At 38.5% G+C, this 24,193-nt stretch overlaps 1 protein-coding gene across 1 annotated transcript in view; it reads right to left on the bottom strand.

The window, feature by feature from the left end:
• Nucleotides 1-24,137, bottom strand: part of LOC145988778 (dnaJ homolog subfamily C member 8) — a 59,037-nt gene extending 34,900 nt beyond the window's left edge. Inside the window, exon 1 of the mRNA XM_083123956.1 lies at nt 23,947-24,137. Within this exon, the coding sequence (XP_082980082.1) occupies nt 23,947-24,054 (108 nt within the window). The 5' untranslated portion in view covers nt 24,055-24,137. The remainder of the gene's footprint in view (nt 1-23,946) is intronic.
• Between the last annotated feature and the right edge of the window lie 56 nt (nt 24,138-24,193).

Here is a 24,193-nt window from a genome sequence, read left to right as displayed (position 1 = left end):
GTTGTCCGTTACGAGAAATTCAACTTTGTTATAGCGGAATTTTTCTTTTCAAAGCAATTATGTTTGTCTTCCCTTTCTGCGGCCCTGGAACTTTTGTTGGTAAGAACAGCGAGACAATCCAGATGTGAATTACCGTGCACGTGCATAGTAGATTTTGAGAACGGTATTGGCGAGTTTCTCATTTGAACATAAACCCTTTACAGTGTCATGTCGTTTTGGATCCGACGATATGTCTAAGCGATCGCAAAGTTCAATTTTGAATTTTTTTTGCAAAAAGTCACGTAGTGATTCTCGCAAGAATTGTGAAAATTCCACGCCATCGGAGAGTGCTTCGTGTGGTGACGTTACTGTGAATATTCTTCCCAGTAACGATTTCGCATCCCCATGTGAACTATCAAGTGATGCTGAACCTACATCTACATCGCTAAATAATGTCGAAGTGCTCGTGAATCGCCTGGAAGTGATAAATGTGTTGCTTTTGTTCAGGAATCATCTACATCTTCACGTACTAATGAACCACACGCTTATGACATTGGACTTTACGTAGGAAGAAACTTGTCCAATGAAAAAAAGTTGGACGTCTTGAACAATGTCTGGGAACCAGATCCAGGATTTGTGTTTCCATCAAAAGGAAAGCGAAATTTGCGATTTCAGTTTAAGTGGCTTTATCGCTGGAAGTGACTTGCATATTCCGAATTTAAGGAAGAAAGTTTTTGTAAATTTTGCGCCCTCTTTGCTCCAAGTGATGGTGCTGGATCAGGTAAGCAGCCCTTAGGTCAACTGTGTAGTGTGAAGTTTGAAAATTGGAAGGACGCCGTCAGGCGGTTTTCAGAACATGAAAAGTGTCTCTATCACAAGGAAAGTTTGGAGGTTGCAAGTACTTTGGCCGATATCTTGTGTGGTAAGAAACAGTCTATCGATGTTTTAATAGATACTGCAGCTATGCATAAAAAAATTGAAAACAGGAAAAAAGTTGTTCCTATAATTGAAACTGTCCTGTTCTGCGGCAAACAGTGTCTCGCACTGCGAGGCCACAGGGATTCGGGGCGAATAGAAGTTGATCAAGAACCAGAAGAGAATGACGGCAACTTCAGGGCACTTCTTCGCTTTCGAAGTATGACTGATTCCGCATTAAAAAGTATATTGACTAGTAGTGCCGGAAATGCTCAATATATAAGTCCTAGAATACAGAACGAAATAATTGAAGCGTGCAACGACCTGATTGTTCGAGATCTTGTTAACGAACTTAATTCCTCCAGCTTCTTCTCTATCCTTGCCGATGAGACGTCAGATACAGCAGGCATAGAACAATTATCACTGTGCGTTCGTTATGTTGACACAAAAGAATTCGTTGTGAGAGAAAACTTTTTACAATTCATACCATTGTATGATGTGACCGGAAAGGGAATCGCAAAGGCTATGTTGGACAAGTTGCGTTCATTAAATATAGACTTAAATAAAATTCGTGGACAAGGATATGATGGAGCTGCGTCAATGTCAGGACAACTGAACGGAGTCCAGGCACGTGTAAAGGAAATAATTCCATCAGCCTTGTATGTTCACTGCTCTGCTCACAGTCTCAACTTAGCTGTATCCAGTGCTTGTGAAGTTGCTGCTATTAGAAACTGCATGGGCACAATATCGAGACTGTATGAATTTCTTAATACACCTAAAAGGCAACATGTTTTAAAATCGGCGATAAATGAATTGGAAACTACAACTTCACGGCATGAAAAATTAATTAAACTCTGTGCAACGCGTTGGTTGGAAAGGTATGACTCAGTGGCCGCGGTGGTGGAATTGTATGACCCTATTATTGCAACACTCCAAAACATATCAGAATGGAAAGACAAAGACTCGTCGACACAGGCAAATTCAATTTTATGTGCTCTGAGTGATTGTCAATTTGTGATATCTCTGTTTTGTATTCAAAAGCTGTTTTCTTTAAGTCTGCCTTTGTGTAAATTCCTGCAGAATTGATCTATTGGAAGCCCTAAACCTCGCTGAAGATATTAACAATGAAATGAAATCCTTGCGCAAAAATGTCAATGAAGAATTTCTAAAAATCTTCACTTGTGCTTCCGAAGTCTTAGATAGGTTGGGGTCCTCCATTCAAATCCCCCCGCATGGCAGCACGACAGAGAAACCGTGTGAACTTGGACTTACCATCTGCGATGCCAGAAATTTACTTTCGCGTCTCTACTTTTATCCCATTTCTGGATGCCTTTATGTCCCAATTGGATTCTCGTTTCTTGAAACATAAGGACATTTTAAAGAGTTTTCAGTGTCTTTTACCTAGCAACCCTCTGCCTTCTCAAGTTGCTGCTTTCACTTCGCTCACGGAGTTCTATGCCAGCGACGTACGAAGCGATTGCCAAGAAGACCTGAACACTGAATTAAAATTATGGTACAGAAAAATTGCACGTCATGAGAAGGTAGACCAACCAAAAACTGCTATAGATGGATTAGTCATTTGCAATCCAAACATAATGCCAAATATATTTGCATTGCTAGAAATATTGGCTGAGCTGCCCGTGTCGACAAATGAACGATCTTTCTCAACATTGCGCCGCCTAAAGACATATTTGCGCAATTCTACAGGAAATTCACAATTAAATGGATTGGCACTCCTGAACATACATAAGAAGCACACTCCAACTGCAGTTGAATGAACTAATGAAAAAAAAAGTCGTCGTTTGGACATTGTGCTGTGATTTCCAATGTGTAGGGACAAATACGTACAAAAGGTAAAGTGCTCCCCTGTGCATAGCACCACACCATGAAGGCATATAGGGGGTGTGGGGGTAACGCCCCACACTTTCTTAATCCGGTCATGAGTGGGGGTGATGTGATCAGCATCACGCCCCTGACCGCCTTTACCCCCCAGGGTTTCCCCCAGGTACCCATGTTATTCGACGCTGGGTGGGCGCCGTACATATTATTTGATTTATTTATTAGTTTAAACTTACTTTTGAACCCAAAAATAGACTCAGTGAAATTGACCTACATGTATATAGTGAGTTTGAATTCTACATCGTGCCTCTTTATCCTCCTGCTGGGTGAGTTCCATACTTTGATTATTTAAATTTGTTTTAATATATTTGCTTGTTCTATGGATTTTCTTCACTTTTAAAATGTTTTCATATACAACTAACCGTTGACTAGACAATTATTTCATAACGAAGTTGACATGTTCCTGGAATTTGTTAAAAATCGAATGACTACAAAATAATTTCGCTCTCTTGCTTTCATAAGTATATTTATGTAGATCCCTACTACTTAATAGTAGTAGTAGTGATATTAGTAGTAACAGCAGCAGCATTAGTAGTAATAGTAGTATTAAGTAAACTATAATAAAACACTGGTAATATGAATTTGGCAGTTTTAGAAATAACCCCCCCCCCCCCCCCTTGATGAAATCCTGCGTACGCTACTGGTGTCTATGGAGAACCTTCTCTCTATGCCGCAGGAAATTATTGGTGCAAACCTCATTAATGCAAATGCTCCTGATTCCCAAGGCATGCTAGCATCTCCTCCCCAAGGCATAGCGGTAACGTCACTGACTTGTAATGAAGAGGTCGTAGGTTCGATATTCGTTAGAGGCACATAGTGGTTCAGATCCCACTTTAAATTGTAGGTCAAGTCCTAATTAGACTATATGTGCTTAATGTATGCTCAAAAAACTCAACCTCAGAAATCAAACAGCAGGCAGGTTCGCAGTGGTGAAATTGGTAAAATGTGGAGCAAACTGACTGGATGAGACGTTCTCCGTTGTTAAACACTGTACTTCCACGGTAATTAAAGTGACAGTAGGTGTAGCATACCAAACAAAAATGTGGGCTGTTTTGGGACAGAATCCTGGCTACAAACAATTCAATTGTTAAAACAGGGCTGAAATTATTCCCCGCCTCCAACAGTGTGAGAGTGTCGGAAAATTTTAAGAATGCCTCCGTCTCATTTGCTGTTTCGAGTGCCTGCTGTAACTAGTAGGAAAGGCAACCCTGCAAGTGACCAATCACATTGCCTATTTCCCTCATTTACACAACAGTTAGGTGAAAGTTCCTGACTGCGAAATTCTTTACACAAATGGACTCATTCACCTTATGTAGCCCCTGACATTTTTTGATTAATCCAAAATTACAAAAAGGGATAAAGATTTGGAAACATTCTTCATATTCAATGGAACATGACAACATTACTACTAGTGTACAACAAAATGATTTCCAAGATTTTCCATCAGTGGTATAATAGTTTCACAAGAAGAGTATCTCGAAAGTGACAGAAGCTGCTAATGTACAGATAATCAAATTTAGCATACAGAGGGCCCTTCTGGGAATTAAACTGAATATTGCATGTTTGTCAAAAAGTTGCATTAAAAAAAAACGTATTGAGGTGTTTAAATTAAAGGTTTTTACCATAAGAATATACAGATACATATAATATCATAGAACTACTAGAGCAAAAATTACTTTTATGTGTGGAGAAGGGGCTGGACTTTTGCTGTCCAACAAATTCATTAGAAGAAGAAATCAGGGCATTTTACTTCCTTGAATCACTATGAAAATGAACACAAAAATTCTAAGCTGTAATGGTTCTATGTAAATCATGCAATAAATCATATTGGAATCTTTGGGAATTAACCCATTGAGCAGGATGTACGTTCATTTGCAACTGATCTCCCTGTAGTGAATTTTTTGATTCAAATAAAAAAAATGTATTACAAGCATTTTATTTTTCGTGACTACTGTCCTCCGTGGCCTTGTGGGTCTAAGGCACTGTGCTTTGGAGTCAGACTGTGGAACGGCATGGGGTTGAGTCTGCCTAGGTTCTCAGCCTGTGTATAGGACCGGTAGCAACCCACCATCGTGAGCAAATTTGGATGCTATGAGTGAGTAGCATAACCTGCTCTTGGAAATCTCCTATGACGGCTGAGGGTTCGACGTGCTGAACCCACATCAGTTGAAGATATACACACCTCTAGGTAGGATTGTGGGACGGAAACTGGCAGTCGGGAGATAGGCCAAGGTCCTTCCCAGACTGTAGTGCCATGGGTTATTATTATTATTATTATTAATGATATTAATATCATGAATAATAAAAATGGTATTAAACGTGATATTCTTTGTTCCTCCCATTAACTTTAAGGGGTGTACAATTATTTAATGAAATTTTGTAACCTTGTGTACTCCACAATAAAATGTCAGAACACTTAGTACTGGTGACATTCACTCAGTACTTCTTTGGTGCAAAGTTCAAAACGTACATGTAATGAGTTGGTGTTTTAAGTCCACTTTACGTACAGTAAGGCTAATCGGAATTGGACCTACAGTCTAAAGTGGGATCTGAACCAGTGTGTGCCTCCACCAGGTATCAAACCCGGGACCCCTTGATTACAAGGCATTCAAAAACGTACATGTATGTCCGTACTGCTCAATAGGTTAAATGAAAAAAAAAAAATAATACAAAATTTAAAAATCAAGAGTATTACACAATATAAAAAGGTAGTGTTGCTATCTATTCCCAAAAATTGGTTCTAACATTGTGTTGGAAGAAGCTTGTAGGTTTGCCTGTATGCTTTATACTTGAAATTAAGGACTAGAGACCACTCCTTGGAAAACATGTTACCAGGTGAGAAATTTCTGAACTAAAGGATAAATAAGTAAACAGAATTTTAGGTGAACATTCTGAACTTTGGCCACCCTCGACTTGCCCCCTACCTAGTAGACAGTAAAGAAAACTGTCTGCATGATACAAACACACACACAACCATGATTTAAACTCTCTATGGTGTAAATTTTTATCAAATTCTTTCGTACATGACTGCATCTTTGAAAAGTTAGCACTTGAAAATCTTCCGTCACCAAGAGGCATAAAAAGTGCTCAGTAGCTACAGGTTAAGCTTTAGTGAACAGGAGGTTTTCAAGGGGACACTCTTCTAATGTGCAATGCTGTGCAAAAACACTGTAGAAGGAAAACTATTTACAGTTGTGGTTGGGACTTTTGTCCTTCAAAGTATCATGCTCTTGTATGAAGGGTAATTATGGTATCCAGTTCCCAAAAAACAGAATCAGAAACTGAAAATTTAAAATTTCACAAAAAATAAATATTGGAAGAGCCAATGTGGCCACCAATACTTAACTGATGTGAATAAAAAAAATCTAAAATGAAGTATTCTTCTCATGCAGAGTTTTGTTGATCACAGTTTAACACTTTAGCTGCCACATGTACCGCCGGCGGTACAAGCATATGCTATTCTAGAAAACCAGCAGGTTTTTTTTTGGCATACCCAGGAGACCCAAAATTTCATTTTTCCTTTGTCGGTCATTAGGGCCTCTCCGATGGCACAGTGGTAGTGTCATTGCCTTGTAATCAAGGGGTCCTGGGTCCGATACCCGGTGGAGGCACATAGTGGTTCGGATCCCACTTTAAACTGTAGATCCAGTCCCAATTAGCCTTACTGTACATAAAGTGGACTTAAAACATCAAATCAATCAATCAATCTTTGTCGGACTCTTTGTGATTTACCATTAATTGATGCATGTGAGGCCAACATGACACCTGGTCGTTCAAGGGATTAAAACCTGCTTATCATTATCAGGTGCGAGACTCAGCAACTGGACGGGTCACTGGTGGCGAATAGTGAAACCTCCCTCAGATATGAGGGGAAGGTGTGAATAAGGGGAAACACAAATAAGCAGTCCTGGACTGAGGCGGCAAATCTTACAGGGTGTGGAGGGTGTCAGCAAATACCACAAATACACATCGACAGCCTTGTGTCATGGTGAATAAACACCGCCATAAAAGTGTCCCCCCCCCCTGTCTTGTGGGCCTAGAGGGATCCAGAAAGGCCAAGGGAGTTGCAACCCTTGCAACCCTAACAGAAAACAAGGGTGTACCTGGGAAACCACAGGTGGCAGCCCCACCACCCAGGTGTAGGCTGTGACAGGCCTGAATAGCAGACAGCCGAAAACATATAAAAAATTCGAGAAAAGAAAGAAGCAAGCCAGACTGGAAATTGGAGATGACGTGGGCTACGAAAAGGGACATTGAATATTGGCTGGAAGAACACTGAAGAAATTGTAGGTATAATGGAGAGAAGAGAAATCGACATCTTAGGAATGAGCGAAACGAAATGGAAAGGAAGAGGAGAAATGAAATTAAAGAAAGAATATAAACTGTACTGGGCAGGTACTGAAGAGAGCAGGAGAAGTGGGGTTGAATTTGTGGTCACAAGTGGAATAAATGAGGAAGTAGAGAGGGTAAATGACAGAATAAAATTAAAAATGAATATAAAAGGAAAAGTAAAAGAAATAATTCAAGTGTATGCCCCACAAACAGGATATACAAGGGAGGAGAAAGAAGAATTTGAAGAAGACTTGGAAGAACATGTAGGAAAAGAATGGCAAATTGCGATGGGTGATTTACAAGTGGGAAGAGACATGAAAGGATATACAGAAATACTTGGAGCAGATGGATGGGGACAGAGGAATGAGGAGGGAAGGAGGCTACTGGGCTTTGGTAAGAGAAACGGACTGTTAGTGGGTAATAGCTGGTTTAAGAAGCAATATGACAGCCATAAAATCACAAAAGACAGTTGGAATAATGAATGAAAGTCTGTAATAGATTGTATATTGGTAAACAAGGAAGTAAAGAAGAAAATGAACAGCATGAAAATATTACCCAGTAGGAACTTGTGACGTTCCTTTCTGGTGTTCGCCACTGGATCACGGATTACTACGTCACGGTAGCTACCCAATCTCCTTGTGCGGCGGAGTTATGAGACTCTCCTTAATGTTATGCTACAATGAGCATTCTCAGGACGAAACGGTTTGAACAAAAAAAAATAGCTTCTTGCTATTTTACAAATTTAATAACACATTTTACTTTTAAACAATCACTGCAAAATAACAATAATATTCACAAACGCAATCACATCTGAATTAAGTTGCGGCTTTTCCTATAAAACAGTGTTTTTCACTAAATAAACATCATCTTACGCAACTCAACTTACTTTTTCCATTTCACGCACTGTTGTCCTGGCAACGGAATCAATAAAAGATTGGACAGTTCTACAAATGTTTATAAACTGGAAATGACTTCCGCTTCCGATATTGCGTGTAACAAATATAGCTACAGCAAAAATTACAAATTTAAATCAACACAAACAACAGTATTGAAACTAACAAATATATCGAACAGATGTCTGTGAAATTAACAGAAAGCCAATAAACTATTACATATGGCCAAAATAAACAAGGCGTATCAAGTTCTCCTCCCATACAAACAAAGAAAATTGAGGTAATGTTTATGTACGAAATTTTCTTTGCTACGAAAATTAGTCCTTTTTGATCTGGTGATGCCATCTTTGCAATAATTCCTGTGTTCTTTCGGGTGAACAATTAATTTTCTTCAGGTTGGAAAAATTTTCCCTTCCTATTAATTTGTCCTTCCCAGGATCCAGCAAGTTAGCTGTGTTGTGCTTAACATCCTCAACTACATACGGGCCAACGAAGTATTCAAAGAACTTGGATATTTCTTTATCTTTAGCTGAACTTAACCGGTGGTTCCTTTTTAAAACCAGATCTCCTTCTTTTAGTGTGAACGAATGGGGATTGATCCGTATGTTCTTCTTGTTCTTCTGTCGGCTGTTTCGACTTTCTGCGATGAATAATTTGGTTTCCCAGGCTAGAGTCTTCCACTCACTGTCTTCAGGCCAGTCTAATTCCTGCAGTAAGTTAGCTGCTACAGGTCGATTATAAAATAACTCCACTGGGGCATAACCGGTAGCCTCGGATATAGAATTATTGATGAGCCAACAGTCCTCACTTGTTTGCACCAGGAGTCGTGTTTCCGATTGCAAAACGTCCTTAAAAGTCTTACAATTTCCTGATTGCTTCTCTCAATCGGATTGCTTGCTGGGTGATAAGGAGTGGTCCTGATGGGTCTAACAGAGTGGTTTTCCATAAATTGTAGCCATTGCTTGGACAGAAATTGACTTCCCCTGTCGGACAGCACATACTTAGGTTTCGGGTAATGGGTGAAGTATCCCTGCTCTAACTTCCTAATAATTTCACCAGTAGTGGCTGTTCGTAACGGATAGGCTGTTAAGTATCGGGTTCCTACATCAATCAAGGTCAGGATATAGTAGAACGATGAAGACTTAGGTAGTTTGCCAATGATGTCTATTGACAGAACTTCATGTGGTTTCTTTTGGGTCGTGGTCAATCTCTCTCTACATATCCCAAGCTTATCGGGCTTGTTCTTTGAACATATCAAGCACTCTTGAATATATCGTGAATTGTCAGACTTCATATTTTTCCAGAAGTACCTTTTTCTTACTCTCTGATAAGTTTTTGTAAACCCAAAATGGCCAGTGTTATCATGTTCAGCCTCCAACACTTTATCCTTTAAACTTTGCGGAACCACTATACAATGGAATTTCTTTTTACCTCTAGAATTCTTAAATAAAAGGTCTTCCCTCAAAAAATATTTAGCCCCTTCATCTCCATTATTTAACTTGTCTGATATATCTTTACACATTGGATCTTGACTTTGGGACTCCTCCCACAGTTGGATCTCCTGGTTAGGCATGAGAATTTTCTTAGCTGACCACACCTGTAGAATGGTAGGAGTGTTGCCTTCTGTCTCCACAACCCCTTCAGCCACAGGATAACGACTTAGTACGTCAGCGATCTTATTACTCTTTCCTTCCATATGAATGATCTCATATTTATATTGTTGAAGTTTCAGAGCCCATCGCGTTAATCTGCCATTCCAGGCAGACTATTTTCTAACCATATTAGATTTTTATGATCAGTATAGATGAAAAATTTCTGACCGTACAGATAAACTTTAAAATGGTCTATCGCAAATAACACAGCTAGACACTCTAGTTCTTGCACTGTATAATGCTTTTCATGGGGCTTTAATTTTCTGCTGGCATACTGAATAATGTGAATCTCAGTCAGATTTATTGAAGTTTCGTGGTTTCCTTGAAATAGAACCGATCCAAGTTCTAACGAAGAAGCATCACACATTATGCAAAACGTCTTAGAAAAATCGAGTTGCGCTAACGCCGGCAGTTGCACTAGTTCCTGTTTCAATCTTCTGAAACAGTTTTCTCTTGTGTTGGTCCATTCCCATTTAACGTTCTTTGACAACCATTGTTCTAAAGGGGCAGATTTTTGTGCCAAATTCTCTACAAAACGACGTCTCCAGTTAATCAGCCCGAGAAATTGTTGCAAATCCTTCTTGTTCCTGGGACGTGGAAATTTCAAAATGGCTTCATTCTTCATAGGATCAACCCTGATGTGTGTTCCGGATATAATATGGCCTAGATATTTAATTTCTTCCTTTCCGAATTCACACTTCTTAAGTTTCACTGTAAAACCTTCCTTCTGAAGAGTATCCAAGACGAATGATAAGTGTTGAAAATGTTTGTGAATCGTTTCATCAAATATCAAAAGATCATCTATATAAACTGTCAAGAATTTCTCAGTAGATGGATTAAACAAATTGTGCATGGAATACATAAATACAGCTACAGCATTGGTCAAACCGAAAGGCATTCTCGTAAAACACCAAGATCTTCCGTTGTATGTATGTGTGTAAATCGATGCTTCTTATTAATTGGAATTTGTAAATATCCTGAAGCAAGATCCAAACAGGAGAAATACTTCTTCCCTCTAAATTTCTGTAGAGCTTCCTGAATTTGAGGTACTGTACTCCTGGGAGCTACAATTTGTTTATTTAGTTTTCTGAAATCAATGCAGGGTCTAACCGACCCGTCCAGTTTATCCACTACTAATAAGGGATTTAAATATGGCGAATTGCAGGGTATAATTACTCCCCACTCTTGCCACTTCAATAATTCTTCTTCCAGCTTTTTTTCTCTTGGACAACGGAACAGGATAAGGATTGGAGAAAACAGGTTCTTCACTGGTCAAATTTATTTCACAGATAGAATTCCTAGATAATCCTGGTTTGTCGGCGAATATTCTTCTATATTTCAACAATAAATTAAATAGCTGCTCCTTTTCCTCAACTCTCAAAACATCTGAAGCAAAGGCTTTATCTCTTATGTCTATGCTGACCAAGGCAGTAATTTATTTTATTATAAAACATAAACTAACGTAACGTTTCAACCTTCTAGCAAGGTCTTCTTCAGACTCTGTATCAAGTACAAAAGTCATGTCTGATTCTGTTGCAGTCCACTCATCAGTGTTAGCTTCTTCCTCCGCTTTCGTACACTGTATTAAGGCTGTCTTCTCCCGCGACTCGCCCTTCTCTGAATCTCCAGCGTTAGGAAGTAAATGTTGCTCTACTGTGTGTCCGCCATTGATCAGATACAATTTTTCTGCGCCTGCATCCAGAGTGGCTTTGTATCTTCGAAGGAAAGGATAACCAAATAATAAGTCAGCTTCTAAGCACTTGACCACATATACCAAATCTTCAAATATAAAACCGCCAATTTCAAAATTTATTCGCCTACATCCAGCTATCCGTGATCTTTCTTTTCCAGCAAAATCTTTTAATATTACGCCTGGACACTTCTGCAATTTAAGACCTGGTAATCGCTCTCGTACTTGAAGCCAAATATTATAATTCATAAGGGTACATTCGCTACCCGTGTCCAGAGTACATTTTATTTGGAATCCTAATACCTCGACTGAAATTTCAGGTTTCTTCACATTATCCCTATCTTCTTCCATTATCGTCTTTCTAATTTTTAAATAATTTAGAGGAGTGGCTTCGATATTCAAGTACAATACTTCTAACGGATGTTCTGTTAGGAATGGGTCTTCACTTTCGTCGCTTTCTTGTACTTGCATGCCCTTCATTGCAAGCGTAAGAGTACCGCTTACAACGGGCGCTGGGCTAAACCCAGAACTTCATTGCAGTTAATTTCCCATGGCGACGCTGTAACTCTAAGATTACTGGAAGGTAGCTCTTCCGTCTGTATTGCACACTCTTTTCGTTCTGGAGCTCTTTGATCTCTTCTCCAACTATTTGTGTACGGCGTAGTCCTTCTATAAAGTCTGTTACTTGTCCAGTTTCTATTCTTCCACCTTCCATCCGGGAATTGCTGTCCTTCTCTGGTGATTGGTTCCTTCCCATTTCCGCTCTCTGCGCTGCGGGATCCTCCAGGATTATTAGTAGAAGTTGTCATCTGTACTCTGCGAACTCGAGGTTGGTTAGGTCTCCTTTCTTCTGCTTTATTACCGTCGCCTCTCCACCCATCTATCTGTTCTGAGGCTTCGTACTTCCCCAAGAAGTTGGTCAACTGGTCAATGTTTCGAGGATCTCTTGTCAATACTAGCTGCCGTATTCTGTATGGGAGCTGATGGATAATTAAACTTAACACTTCTGTTTGGTCCACACGTTCGACCAAGTTACAGTATGACCCATAGACATCCCAACAATAATCCTCCATAGAAAGACCTGAGGATTTGGAATATCTTCTGTTTCTTAAAATCTGGATCTCTCTCTGCTTCGCTTCTGCAGAGGCATACTGTTTTTTAAACGCGGCACAAAACTGTTCAAAAGACTTCCACCTTCTCTCGTTGGCAATAAACCAGGCTTTAGCTTTCCCTTTCATTACAGAAGGAAGCACCTTTAATCTATAGTACATAGGCATTTTCATTATGTCCATGGACGTTTTCAGTTCTTCCAAATAACGCTCCGCTGATATGGAATTTATTTCTCCGGTAAATTTGCTCAGAGAGTTAATATCCGACATTCTAAAAAAATGTCCAGTGTGAGATGGACTATGAGAGACATCAGGAGATTTATCAATATCTTCTCTGGGTATCCCTTTTGTACTTTGGATACGTCTTCTCCTCTTACTGTTTCTTTTAGTCAACAATTCAGCAGAAGATACAGATTCTGTTGAAGATATACCGGAAATCAAAGGGTCATTATCACCTCTCACCCATCGAATATTTTCCACAGATCTGTCAGTATTTCCAGCAGTCATTCCTGGATTTCCTTGCACAGATTCTAAATGTAATCTCTCCAACTTCCCTAAAAGGAATTCCTCCATAAAATAGAACTTCTGGTTAATTTCTTTATTCATCTTCTCACTGTCCTGCATACACAAATTCCTTGAAGTACTTTGCTGATCCACGACGGATTCTATCCTTGCCCTTACGGTGTCCAATTCATTCATTACTTTTCGTCTGTCTACTTCCCAAACTTCTTCTATCTTATTTAGAGCATCTCTCCCTTCATCAATTTGTTTTAACAAATCACATCGCACAGCTTCCAATTCTTCTTTGTTTTCTTGTCTTCTGTCTTCTATTACTTTCATCATTTCATTTTTATCATCTTTCCGCTCATCCTCAATCTTCTTCATCAATTCTTCTCGGTCTGCTTTCATTCTCGTCATCATTTCCTCCTTATCATTCCTAAATACCTCCTCTAAGTTCCTGAAAGCTAGTTTAGTTTTGTTTCTTCCGTCTTCAATAATCTTCATCAGTTCCTTTTTATCCTCTTTCCGTCCTTCTTCTATCATCTTCCTCAATTCATTCTTATCTTCTAACCTTCCTTCTTCCATTTTCTCAAACCTCTTTATCATTTCATTCTGATCTTCTTTCCTTCCTTCTTCAATGATCTTCCTCAACTCATCCTTATCTTCTTTCCTTCCTTCTTCAATGATCTTCCTCAATTCATTCTGATCATCTTTCCTTCCTTCTTCAATGATCTTCCTCAACTCATCCTTATCTTCTTTCCTTCCTTCTTCAATGATCTTCCTCAATTCATTCTGATCTTCTTTCCTTCCTTCTTCAATTCTCCTTAACCAGCCACAAAGTACCTCCATATTTAAAGTAGCACTATGCGATTTGCAATTTTTACAAACTAAGTCACCATCAGGAAGAAATTCTCTGGATATTGGCAAATTTGCACACCCTAAATGGAAATACGCCTCGCATTTCCTGCACTGAAATATTTTGTCCAAGGGCTTATCTTTATCATCACAACAACTCAATTTATCCATTTTCTTCTTGCTCTGGCTTCTCAAAATTCTCCTACTCATACCTTGATATCTCTGCAAAATCGATCACATGACTTACATGTGTTATCAGACTTTGTAACGCTCGACAATTTCCTCATGACTTCACACTGCACAAAACACACGTTTTTTTTTACACGATATTACAGTTACAATTTATCCTTTTACATCATCGATGCCTTCACGTTGAGCGCCAATTTTACCTGTGACGTTCCTTTCTGGTGTTCGCCACTGGATCACGGATTACTACGTCACGGTAGCTACCCAATCTCCTTGTGCGGCGGAGTTATGAGACTCTCCTTAATGTTATGCTACAATGAGCATTCTCAGGACGAAACGGTTTGAACAAAAAAAAATAGCTTCTTGCTATTTTACAAATTTAATAACACATTTTACTTTTAAACAATCACTGCAAAATAACAATAATATTCACAAACGCAATCACATTTGAATTAAGTTGCGGCTTTTCCTATAAAACAGTGTTTTTCACTAAATAAACATCATCTTACGCAACTCAACTTACTTTTTCCATTTCACGCACTGTTGTCCTGGCAACGGAATCAATAAAAGATTGGACAGTTCTACAAATGTTTATAAACCGGAAATGACTTCCGCTTCCGATATTGCGTGTAACAAATATAGCTACAGCAAAAATTACAAATTTAAATCAACACAAACAACAGTATTGAAACTAACAAATATATCGAACAGATGTCTGTGAAATTAACAGAAAGCCAATAAACTATTACATATGGCCAAAATAAACAAGGCGTATCAAACTTAGACAGTGACCACAGGCTACTAGCAGGAGATGGAAAATAAAGATAGAAGGGTAAGGTAAGGTCCCACATATTCTCGATCTCAGCCATTTTGGAGATGATGTGATCAGCTACATGCTTAGGCCACCTTCACCCCCCCCCCCACACCTTCCTGGGGTTGACTCTAGGTACCCATTGATTTGAGACTTGGTGAGCCCAGGAGCTGCTTTATGAGAGGACAAGGCCTGAAGAATTCCAACCTTAGATCACACACCTCGGGAATCGAACCCGTGTCTCCCGCGTGGCAGTCAGATGAAATAGCAACTTTTTGGGTAAAAGGAATACCCCTAAGCGGTAGTATCTCCAATTTTCACGTTCTTCTCAAGTTTCACACATATTAATTTTCTCTAAGTTCTCTGGATTCTCATTGGGACAAATACAGATATCCATGTCAGAGCCGGGATTCGAACCCAGACTGCTGGCATTGTAGGGTGCTGTGCTAATCACTCCGCCATGGATGTCGACAACGACTAGACCACAGCCGCTCTCTTGCAAAAAAAAAAAAAAAAAAAAAATAGATGGAAATAATTCATTTATGGAAAAATATTTTAGTTAGCACTAAAGAAAAGAATAATCACGACAATATAATAAATAAACATAATATAAATCTTGCGCTTGTAGAATGAAAATACTATTCCCAGCAAGTCACATTGACTCTACAATTATCTGCCCAGAGCGCCCTACAAAACATGACAAATTCAAATTTAACGGCCACTTCACTGCCGGCAGGTCAACTGGTCTCTTGGGAATACGCACACTTGAAACGCAGGTGGTACAACTGTGCGTGCTATAGACAATTCGCTAAATGTACATGGCAGCTACAGTGTTAGTAGTTCATCACCAAAAAAATAATTAAATGTGATAAAGAAAACATAATAGTACCTTAGTCGAGCAGCAAGTTGGGTAAATATTTTTTGTGGGTACTGTGCATAGATATACATGTCATACTGTCAAACAGAGTTTATAGTGCCATGCACTAATAGGGGCCAGACAGGAGAAGATGAAAATTTCAAAAATTACATTTCTATGAGAAATTTACATATTATATTTCTACAGATTTTTACCAAAAAAACAGTAATAATTCCTCAAGAAGTGGTCTTTTCTTGTATAAAATTCAAATAACCAGGTTACATAGATATTGCTGGAACCAATAGCCTATTTATGAATAGATGTCAACACACCATTTTTTAATGCTATTAATTAATTTTATGATAAACTATGGGACAATGTTCAACTATACTTAGTAGGATTATAGGTACATAACAGTGCCACATTTTGGAATTTATTTATTTACTTAGGGTTAATATAGGGGATGGCAGCTCCCCAAAAAGGGATTCCTTGAGTAAATTATCTTCTTTCCTCTTCTAATTGCACTTGTATCAAGATGGAATATCAACATTGTACCCACTGAAAACCCTAGCCATTGCATCCAAAATAAAACAAACTCCACCTCTGCACGACGAATAGGTCTCATTCTATGAATTTATAGAAACATTTCCATGCAGTATATAAGTCCATGCTGTAAAATTCTTAAGAAAGCAAAAATAAAATAGCCTCGACAAAATTGCAATACCTGCATGTCTTATCTTCATACACTTACACGTGAAGGAAAAAACAGGAAACTGAAATATCATCTCGGGTTTCCGAGAAAAGAGATGATAATGCAGTCACACAGTACTGATTACTACATACAACAGTCATTCTGAATGGTCCACAGTCATTCCAAAGAGACCACCCATCTGTTAAAGGTTAATAGTTAAAATTAGGGTTGATCCGATACCGGTGCATAAAGCTAAAATCTTGGTAAATTTATGCACTGACATCAATCAACATTTATAAAAAACTTTAATATTACAGGTATCAGTGGGAATATGTGAGAGTATTGGCATCGGTATCGGCTCAGCCCTGGTAAAAATATGACAATGAGTTGGATAAGTTTTAAATTCATTTTTCTGTAGCATAGAAATAACATTTCTAATTTTTATTGCATTAAAGGAAAATTTCACATTTGATGTTTTTATTTTCTACTGGGATGTCAAAACCTCACTAAACGCCATGTAAAGATGATTTTTTTTTAAAAAAAAAAAGGATAATAAATGTATACCTGTACTTTGTTGCTTTATAAATGCAAAGAAACTCACACATTACTTAACTAAATACAAGGGTCGTTCAAGGTTGACCGGGACTTTTATTTCTGCAGAGGAAGTAGGTAGCAGAAGAAACACCAAACTATGTCAGTTTTCCAAAGTATTCTCCGAACGCGCCGAGGCACCATTGCCATCGTTCTGGCAGCTCCCAAATTCCTTTGGCGTAGAAAGAACTTGGTTGTTGTCGTAGCCACTGGAGGACATCGCTCCACAGTGCTTCGTCTGTCGTGAATTTCTTCCCTCCCAGATGGTCTTTAAGGGGTGCAAACAAATGATAATCACTGGGGGCTAAATCCGGACTGTAGGGGGGATGGGGCAGACCTTCCCAGCGCATGTCGGCCAGAGTTGTTGTTGTCACATTGTCATGGAGAAGAACGACATTTCCAGACAACATCCGAGGTCTTTTCTTGCGAATGTACTTTCGTACAGCACCACTCAACAATGTGGAGTAATACTGGGCATTAATCGTGCTCCCTTTGTCCAGAAAATCCACATGGATAACGCCCTTCATGTCCCAGAAGACACTTGCCATGATCTTTCCAGCGGACGGCTGCGTTTTGCTTTTCTTGGGGGGCGGGGAACCTTTATGCCGCCACTCCATGCTGCATCTTTTGGTCTCTGGGTTGAATTGTGCAACCATGTTTCATCACAGGTGATGATGGATTGCAACAATTCATCACCTTCTGCTCGAAACCGATTCAGAAGCTGTTCACAGACCGTCTGCGTGATCGAATGTCAGCTGGCGGGGAACCCACCTTTCACAGATTTTGCGGAAGCGTAAGTGGTCGTGAATGATTGTCTCAACATTCCCGACACTGATATTCACCTCGGCAGCAATATCCCGCACTGTTACTCGCCGGTTCTCAAGAATCATTTGCTCAACACGGACGATATTCACTGGTGTGACTGCAGTCGGGCGAATGTGTCCATGCGCTTAATTTGTCACCAGCTCCCATCCTTCGCGAAACTGCTCACACCATTTGTACACTCTCGTCCGCGACATCGTTTGTTCACCATACTGTGCTTGCAATCGTCTGAAAATCTCAGCTGGTTTCACTTTCTCCTTCACGAGAAATATGATTACACACTGCTGCTCCACAGCCACAGACACACTGCTTGCCGCCATGTTCGCTGCAACTGCTGCGCATGCGCGAAATATGTCATGCCGGGTGCTAGTTACTCGCGAAGGAATACATTACGTCACCCACATGTTTCATCATGATCCGGCTATTCATCGATTTTTTACGTACGAAAATCCCGGTCAACCTTGAACGACCCTTGTAAGTTCTTTCCACACAATTGAAAATTAAACTTAATTTCCAAAAATAAACAAACTACGACATATGACATAACTGCAAATAATTCATAGTAAAATATTTTTTGTTTTGGTCCAAATGACCTAATACATGAACTCATAATTCTATGTTCTCACAGATGTACTTAGCTCTATATATCATATCCTGTGGCATGTCCAGGCTAGATCATAGCTGCCACCTATATTTAACAAAAATAAAAGCACACAAGAAAAAATGGGGGGAAATACTGATTACTAAAAATCAAGCCCTCCCGATGATCTTCCATGCCACTGACATTACCATGATCTTCATAGAGCAACAAGTAACTAAATATTAAGCATACTTAATCCATAAAGAAATTTAATAACGTTTCTACAATACTCCAATAACACCTTATGATGAATGAACTCTTTACCCGCATATCACGCAGCACTGACTAGTTCACTAAATTTAGTTCCTCCTTCAAAAACCTCGTTACCTTCACTTGCTGAAATTCCTCTGTTCATCCCTCAGATCCTCCATGGCAACATCATCCTCAGTCCTTGGTCCAAGTTTAACCTACCAAAAAATTGTGAGAATGAAGGAACCTAGCTGGCCCCAAGCCATACTTGAACTTGTAACAAATTACTGCAGTAACATTAACCTAAATCACTAACTATAATAAACTGGGACCTTCGTACACTATGGAATCAACACACTGTTACAATATAATCAAACACATTATGGTAATCAATGTTACCAAGATGATGTCAACTAGGACCAAATTTTATAATTGGAAAGTAGTAAAATTTCAAATTAGAATATTGCAATAAGTATATAATTTACTTCTTCAATTATCAGACCCGTACATTCTCAAAAGCCCAAATCTTTGTTCAAAACATTTTATCATGACAAAGACAGTATTTATATATTATTCTGCTCACCAAGTCAAAGTTTTTGTGAATAAATCACACATATAATTTTTTCAAAATGCTAACAATCTATTTCATAAAAGGGGTGAAAATTGGTAAGGAAGCCATATTACAGCCAAAAAATGTATGAATCATCACATATACTGACACATTTTGAAATATAATCTCTGCTGCAGTGGAAGAGAACACAAATAGCAATAATGGTATGCACATATTTAGTGCTACAAGAAAAAATAACCAACATTCCTTGAGACATCATTGGTGTTTCCATATTCATACCGTTCATTAAATTAAAATTGAAACACGACAGTTCACAATAAAATATAAAACTGCTTAATCCTGAAATTTATTCAGATATGTGCCATAATTCTACCATTCAAACAGTGGGCAATACAATTTCACTGAAGAGAAGAATCGTATTGTCAATACAATGATGAGTATTCAATGTCAAATTTTGTCAGTGACAAAAGTTGAGGTAACACAAAATCCACATTAAAAAAATCAAATTTAATGCATAGCGAGATAAAATGTATCAATTCTCCAAAAAATTAGTTTCAATATACTCAGAATGACATTGTCTTTGATGGAAACCAACAACATTCCAATGTCAATACAAGAGAAATAAATGTCAAAATGGAAACTATATTGAAATGACTAATGAAGTACAGCTGACAGCTCACAAGAAGATCCCCGATGGAGGTGAAGTGATGTAGTGGCAGGCAACTCTACTGTTAGGGGGCCTTGATCGTTGGCTCTGACAAACCTATTGCTGCAGATGCCGGTACCCTTGACCTTCTGTACCCCCTAGAGAAAGTGAAATATCTTGTATGGTATATGAATATTGTTGTTTATGAACATTTTCAGCTCGCAGAAATGTGTTATTGTGAAAAAAAGTACATCTGTTACCTTAGTGTGTTGCTTTACCGTGAAGAAGAACAGCCTGAAGGCTTCGCGCAAGTGAATCTAGCACCCAAAACGACATTCCTCAACAGCAACTATAATTTTACGTAGTTGGATTAGGATTGGTACCAATAGTTATTATCGGCGTGTTTTTTTCGCTGTTTGAGTGTGCATACAATGGGTTTTAATAATAAAAAGCAGTGAAAGCACTCCGAAGTGACAAATTTTTGCTTACGCTGGTCATACTTCGTGATTGAATATCTCCGTTATATGTGTTTTCCGCATGCTGGAACCAATTTTATATTACGCAAAACATCAAAATCTGTTGATTAATATAAATTTCAATCTAATTCTTGAGGGAGTACGGAGTGTAAACAGCCCCAAGATGACTGCTTGGTGCTCTGCGTAATGGGCCAAAAATATTGTTTTTCTGCAGATTCATGATTACAGAAATCAATAACTTTTCTTACAATCTCACATGCATCACTATGAATGGTAGCATGTTTCCTCCTTACACCTGTCATAACTCCTATAAAATCATGAAAGAGCAAAAACTAACATTCAAATCTACTCCCATGTACTTCCACAAGGACACTGACTGCAGTGGAAGACTTCATGCCACCCTTAAAATCTGCAAATGGACCTGCTTTCCCCAGTCCCACTCTTTTGGGGATATTCTCGTGGACTGATTGCTGTGCATGACCCAGCATATGAGTACTGAATTACGATATATATTTGATTGCACCTTATTAGTAGGGACGTAAAGTTTTCATTTTAACGATAACACCGAAAAGTTGAGGAAAGCAAAATAAAGTGTTTAAAAAGAACTACCAGAAGCGCTATGAGATTTGTCCATTTCTAGCCTAGCTAGTGAAAGTTCGAATCAAAAAAGAGTTTGTCATGCTTCGTGTTTTGCAGTTTGGCGCAGAAATGACTGACAGTGCTTTGACCTCGTCCTGACACAGAATTCGCCTCGGGGATCTTCTCAGAAGGGAAGTTATGCAGGAACGGGAAAATTTTCACGAAAAAACACCTGTTGTGTGGGGAGGGGCATAGGGGTGTGGGTGTATGTGTGTACACAAAACGGTATTTTGAGGTCTGAGAGGGATTTTTTGGCATTGTTAGGGAAATTTCAGTCAGTCAGGATCACTGAAGCTGCATGGTTTCTGCAGTGTCTTACATTTACTTTTCCTTCTGTGGTGTACCTCGCAGCATCCCAAAGTCAGCAGTGAATGCATTAATTTGCTTCTGAGAGACTTTATGTTTCGAATAGAACTACATAATTCTGTAATCACTGAATTTCAAAATAACATGGGAGTGGAAGGATTACTTGATTAAGCACAATGGAAGTGAGAGGCTGTTTCAAGTCCACTTTATGCACATAAAGGCTAATCGCAACTGGACCTACAGTTTGTCGAATTCGAACTGGTGTGATGCCTCCACCGGGTATCGACCCCAGGACCACTTGATTACAAGGTGACAACACTACCACTACGCCCTCCGGGAGGCCCAACAACAACAAAAGTAATTGTTAAAACAATCATTCCATTTGAGTGAATGAAAAAAAAACTCATCTTTTTCTATTTAGAAGTTCTTTTTTATATAGGAAGTGTGATGAGTGAATACTGTGAACATTTACTACGCACCACCTGTGCATGGAAAATCATCAATGTTATTGTAAACTGAAAAGTGAATTTAAGAAAACAATTTTTGAAAATTGTATTCTGTGAGAGTGAAAGTTTTGAAATATGATTGTGTTCAAAGATTTTGGCGATATCCTTCAATAAACATTTCATATTTAGTGGCCGAAGAGATGAAATAGTTTTCCAAATGTAAGAAATTTGGTAAATTCTCACAAAGGTAAGCCTTCGATTTATTTCTTTTTGTCATTAAAACTAAAATTTGCCTTAATTTTCCATAACTAAAGCAATGTGAAAATCGTATGCATAGAACAAACCGCAAAAATGCATGTAAAAATAACACAGAAATTGGCTTTAAATCAGTAAACATTTACTATAGTTCAAACACCTATAATTTCTTCGTTTCGTCAATTTTTGACATTCGTACTTACCTATCTGCTTCGCAGAACGTTCCTTACGATGTATTGACGTTTTTTGATTAAACTAATTGCAATTTTTCACATTACGAGTACTTCTTTCTCGTAGTCTTCTCCCTTGCCTCAGACACAATATGGCACGTACACCTTCCTACATAATCTGTTGTCTTTTGTCGATTTTCATTCGTTATGCAGTGTTTCAACCTTCAGAACCCAAGAAATACCCGTGAACAAAGCTCATCTCATGTAATTTTTCTAAAAAAAACTTTTCCGCATTTTTTTTACGAAGGAAATTGTAATGTTTCATGGCGCTATCCGTGAATGGTTTTTGGGGCTATCCGTCCCGGAATCGGTGGGAAATTTAAAGTAAAAAATTATTTTAGTTTGAAATTTTTGAGTCAAAATTTCCCACCGATTCCGGGCTCCGCCCCTGGGGTAATTGACCTACCGGCCCCAACCGCTACCGCAGCCCCGCCTCCGCTCCGTCTACCTCTATAGAGTCCCTGTTAAAGGCATGTTAGAAATTGACCAGAGTTACCTGCTCCTAAATGAGCCCCAAACTTTTAAATTTGAAGAATTCAGTTTCCAGGATACGGAAAACTTACCTGAATTTCACCATGGATCCACGACACGTCATATTAGGCAATAGGCATATACCCACAGCCCATTCCTTCTAACGAGTAGCACATTCACTACAACATTTTGGACATTCCTTTCCTTTCTTCACGATCCAGTGTTAAATTAAATTAAAAAAATCGACTGGATCTTCCACACCTGGTACGAATTTCACCACGCATCCACGACATGTCATGTTTCTAACTTTCGTTGCAAACACAGACAGTTCGAAACACTGGATACCCAATGAACATGAACAAAACACAATCATGACGTGTGATGATGTACGCGCCAAAGGCTATTCTCCGTCGGAGCATGAATTTTCAACGAAGAACATAAATTTCCGCTATGATACATCCCCACATGACACAAAACACCTTCCCCTTGTTAGACAATGCTACAGGAACTTATTAAGGTAAGTAGTTTCTTCTGTAAAAATGAAGAAATCTGTTTGAACTGTAGTAAATTAGTACCCAGGAAAGTTATTATGTTTGTAAATTGTTCAAGGGTAATAACTGGTTACAAGCAAATGTCACTGCCCTCACACATAAGTGCATCATAATCCCCCTTCCTACACTAAGATCTTGCATGATTTGTTACAGCAATTATATTTTAAACAATTCTCATCACCCACTGTTAAAATAAACAAAAATAACAATAAAACAAGAATCTTCATGAGAAAGTAACACAAGAAAAATATCCCAGGACACAAAATGCCATGCTTGCCATATGCACCAGGCCTTTGAATTCTTGACTTAAAATTCGGTCAAATTCCCTTCATAAATTTTATGTTATTTGAATGATGCCTCAAGAAATGTTTATAACTGAAAAAAAAAACAATTGTTACAAAAAACGAAGTTGAAACAAGACAAAATATATATTTTTAATACGTATGGATGTTGTCCTAAATCCAACATTTCAGATATAACTTTACTCCGTCACAAACAACTAAATTTTTATGGACTACATAGATAGTCTCTTATGTGGCACCAGAATTTCAGTCGACATTATCACACTAATATTATTAACTAAAATCCTAATGACAACCACTGTATGCAATGTATGTAAACAAGTTTTTACCAGATAAATGAGCAAATATCATGGGCACTGTAAACGAAAAAATGATTAATTTACAACATTGAGAGGCTTCAAAAGATAAAAATAACATGCACCTAACTAATATAAAGACTTACTTCAGTATAAAATTCTTTAAATTCTTCTTCCTTCTTCGCTGGAAGCTGTATAGAATCCAAATCTATAGTAAAATTCACACTGTCGTTAATAGACGCCATTGTTGTCATACTTGTTTAGAGTGCACAATGTTGTTCGAGTTTGAATTTGTGCTACTAGTGGAATTAACAATATTCCTAAAAATGGAACGTATCTCGTATCTCCTACATGCCATGATATGTAACGTCATGAACTTTTGAAACAGCTAAT

This window comes from Lepisma saccharinum, chromosome 6 (assembly GCF_977018435.1).
Source record: "Lepisma saccharinum chromosome 6, izLepSacc3.1, whole genome shotgun sequence".
Taxonomy (NCBI): domain Eukaryota; kingdom Metazoa; phylum Arthropoda; class Insecta; order Zygentoma; family Lepismatidae; genus Lepisma; species Lepisma saccharinum.
This window is presented reverse-complemented; position numbering and strand designations above follow the sequence as displayed.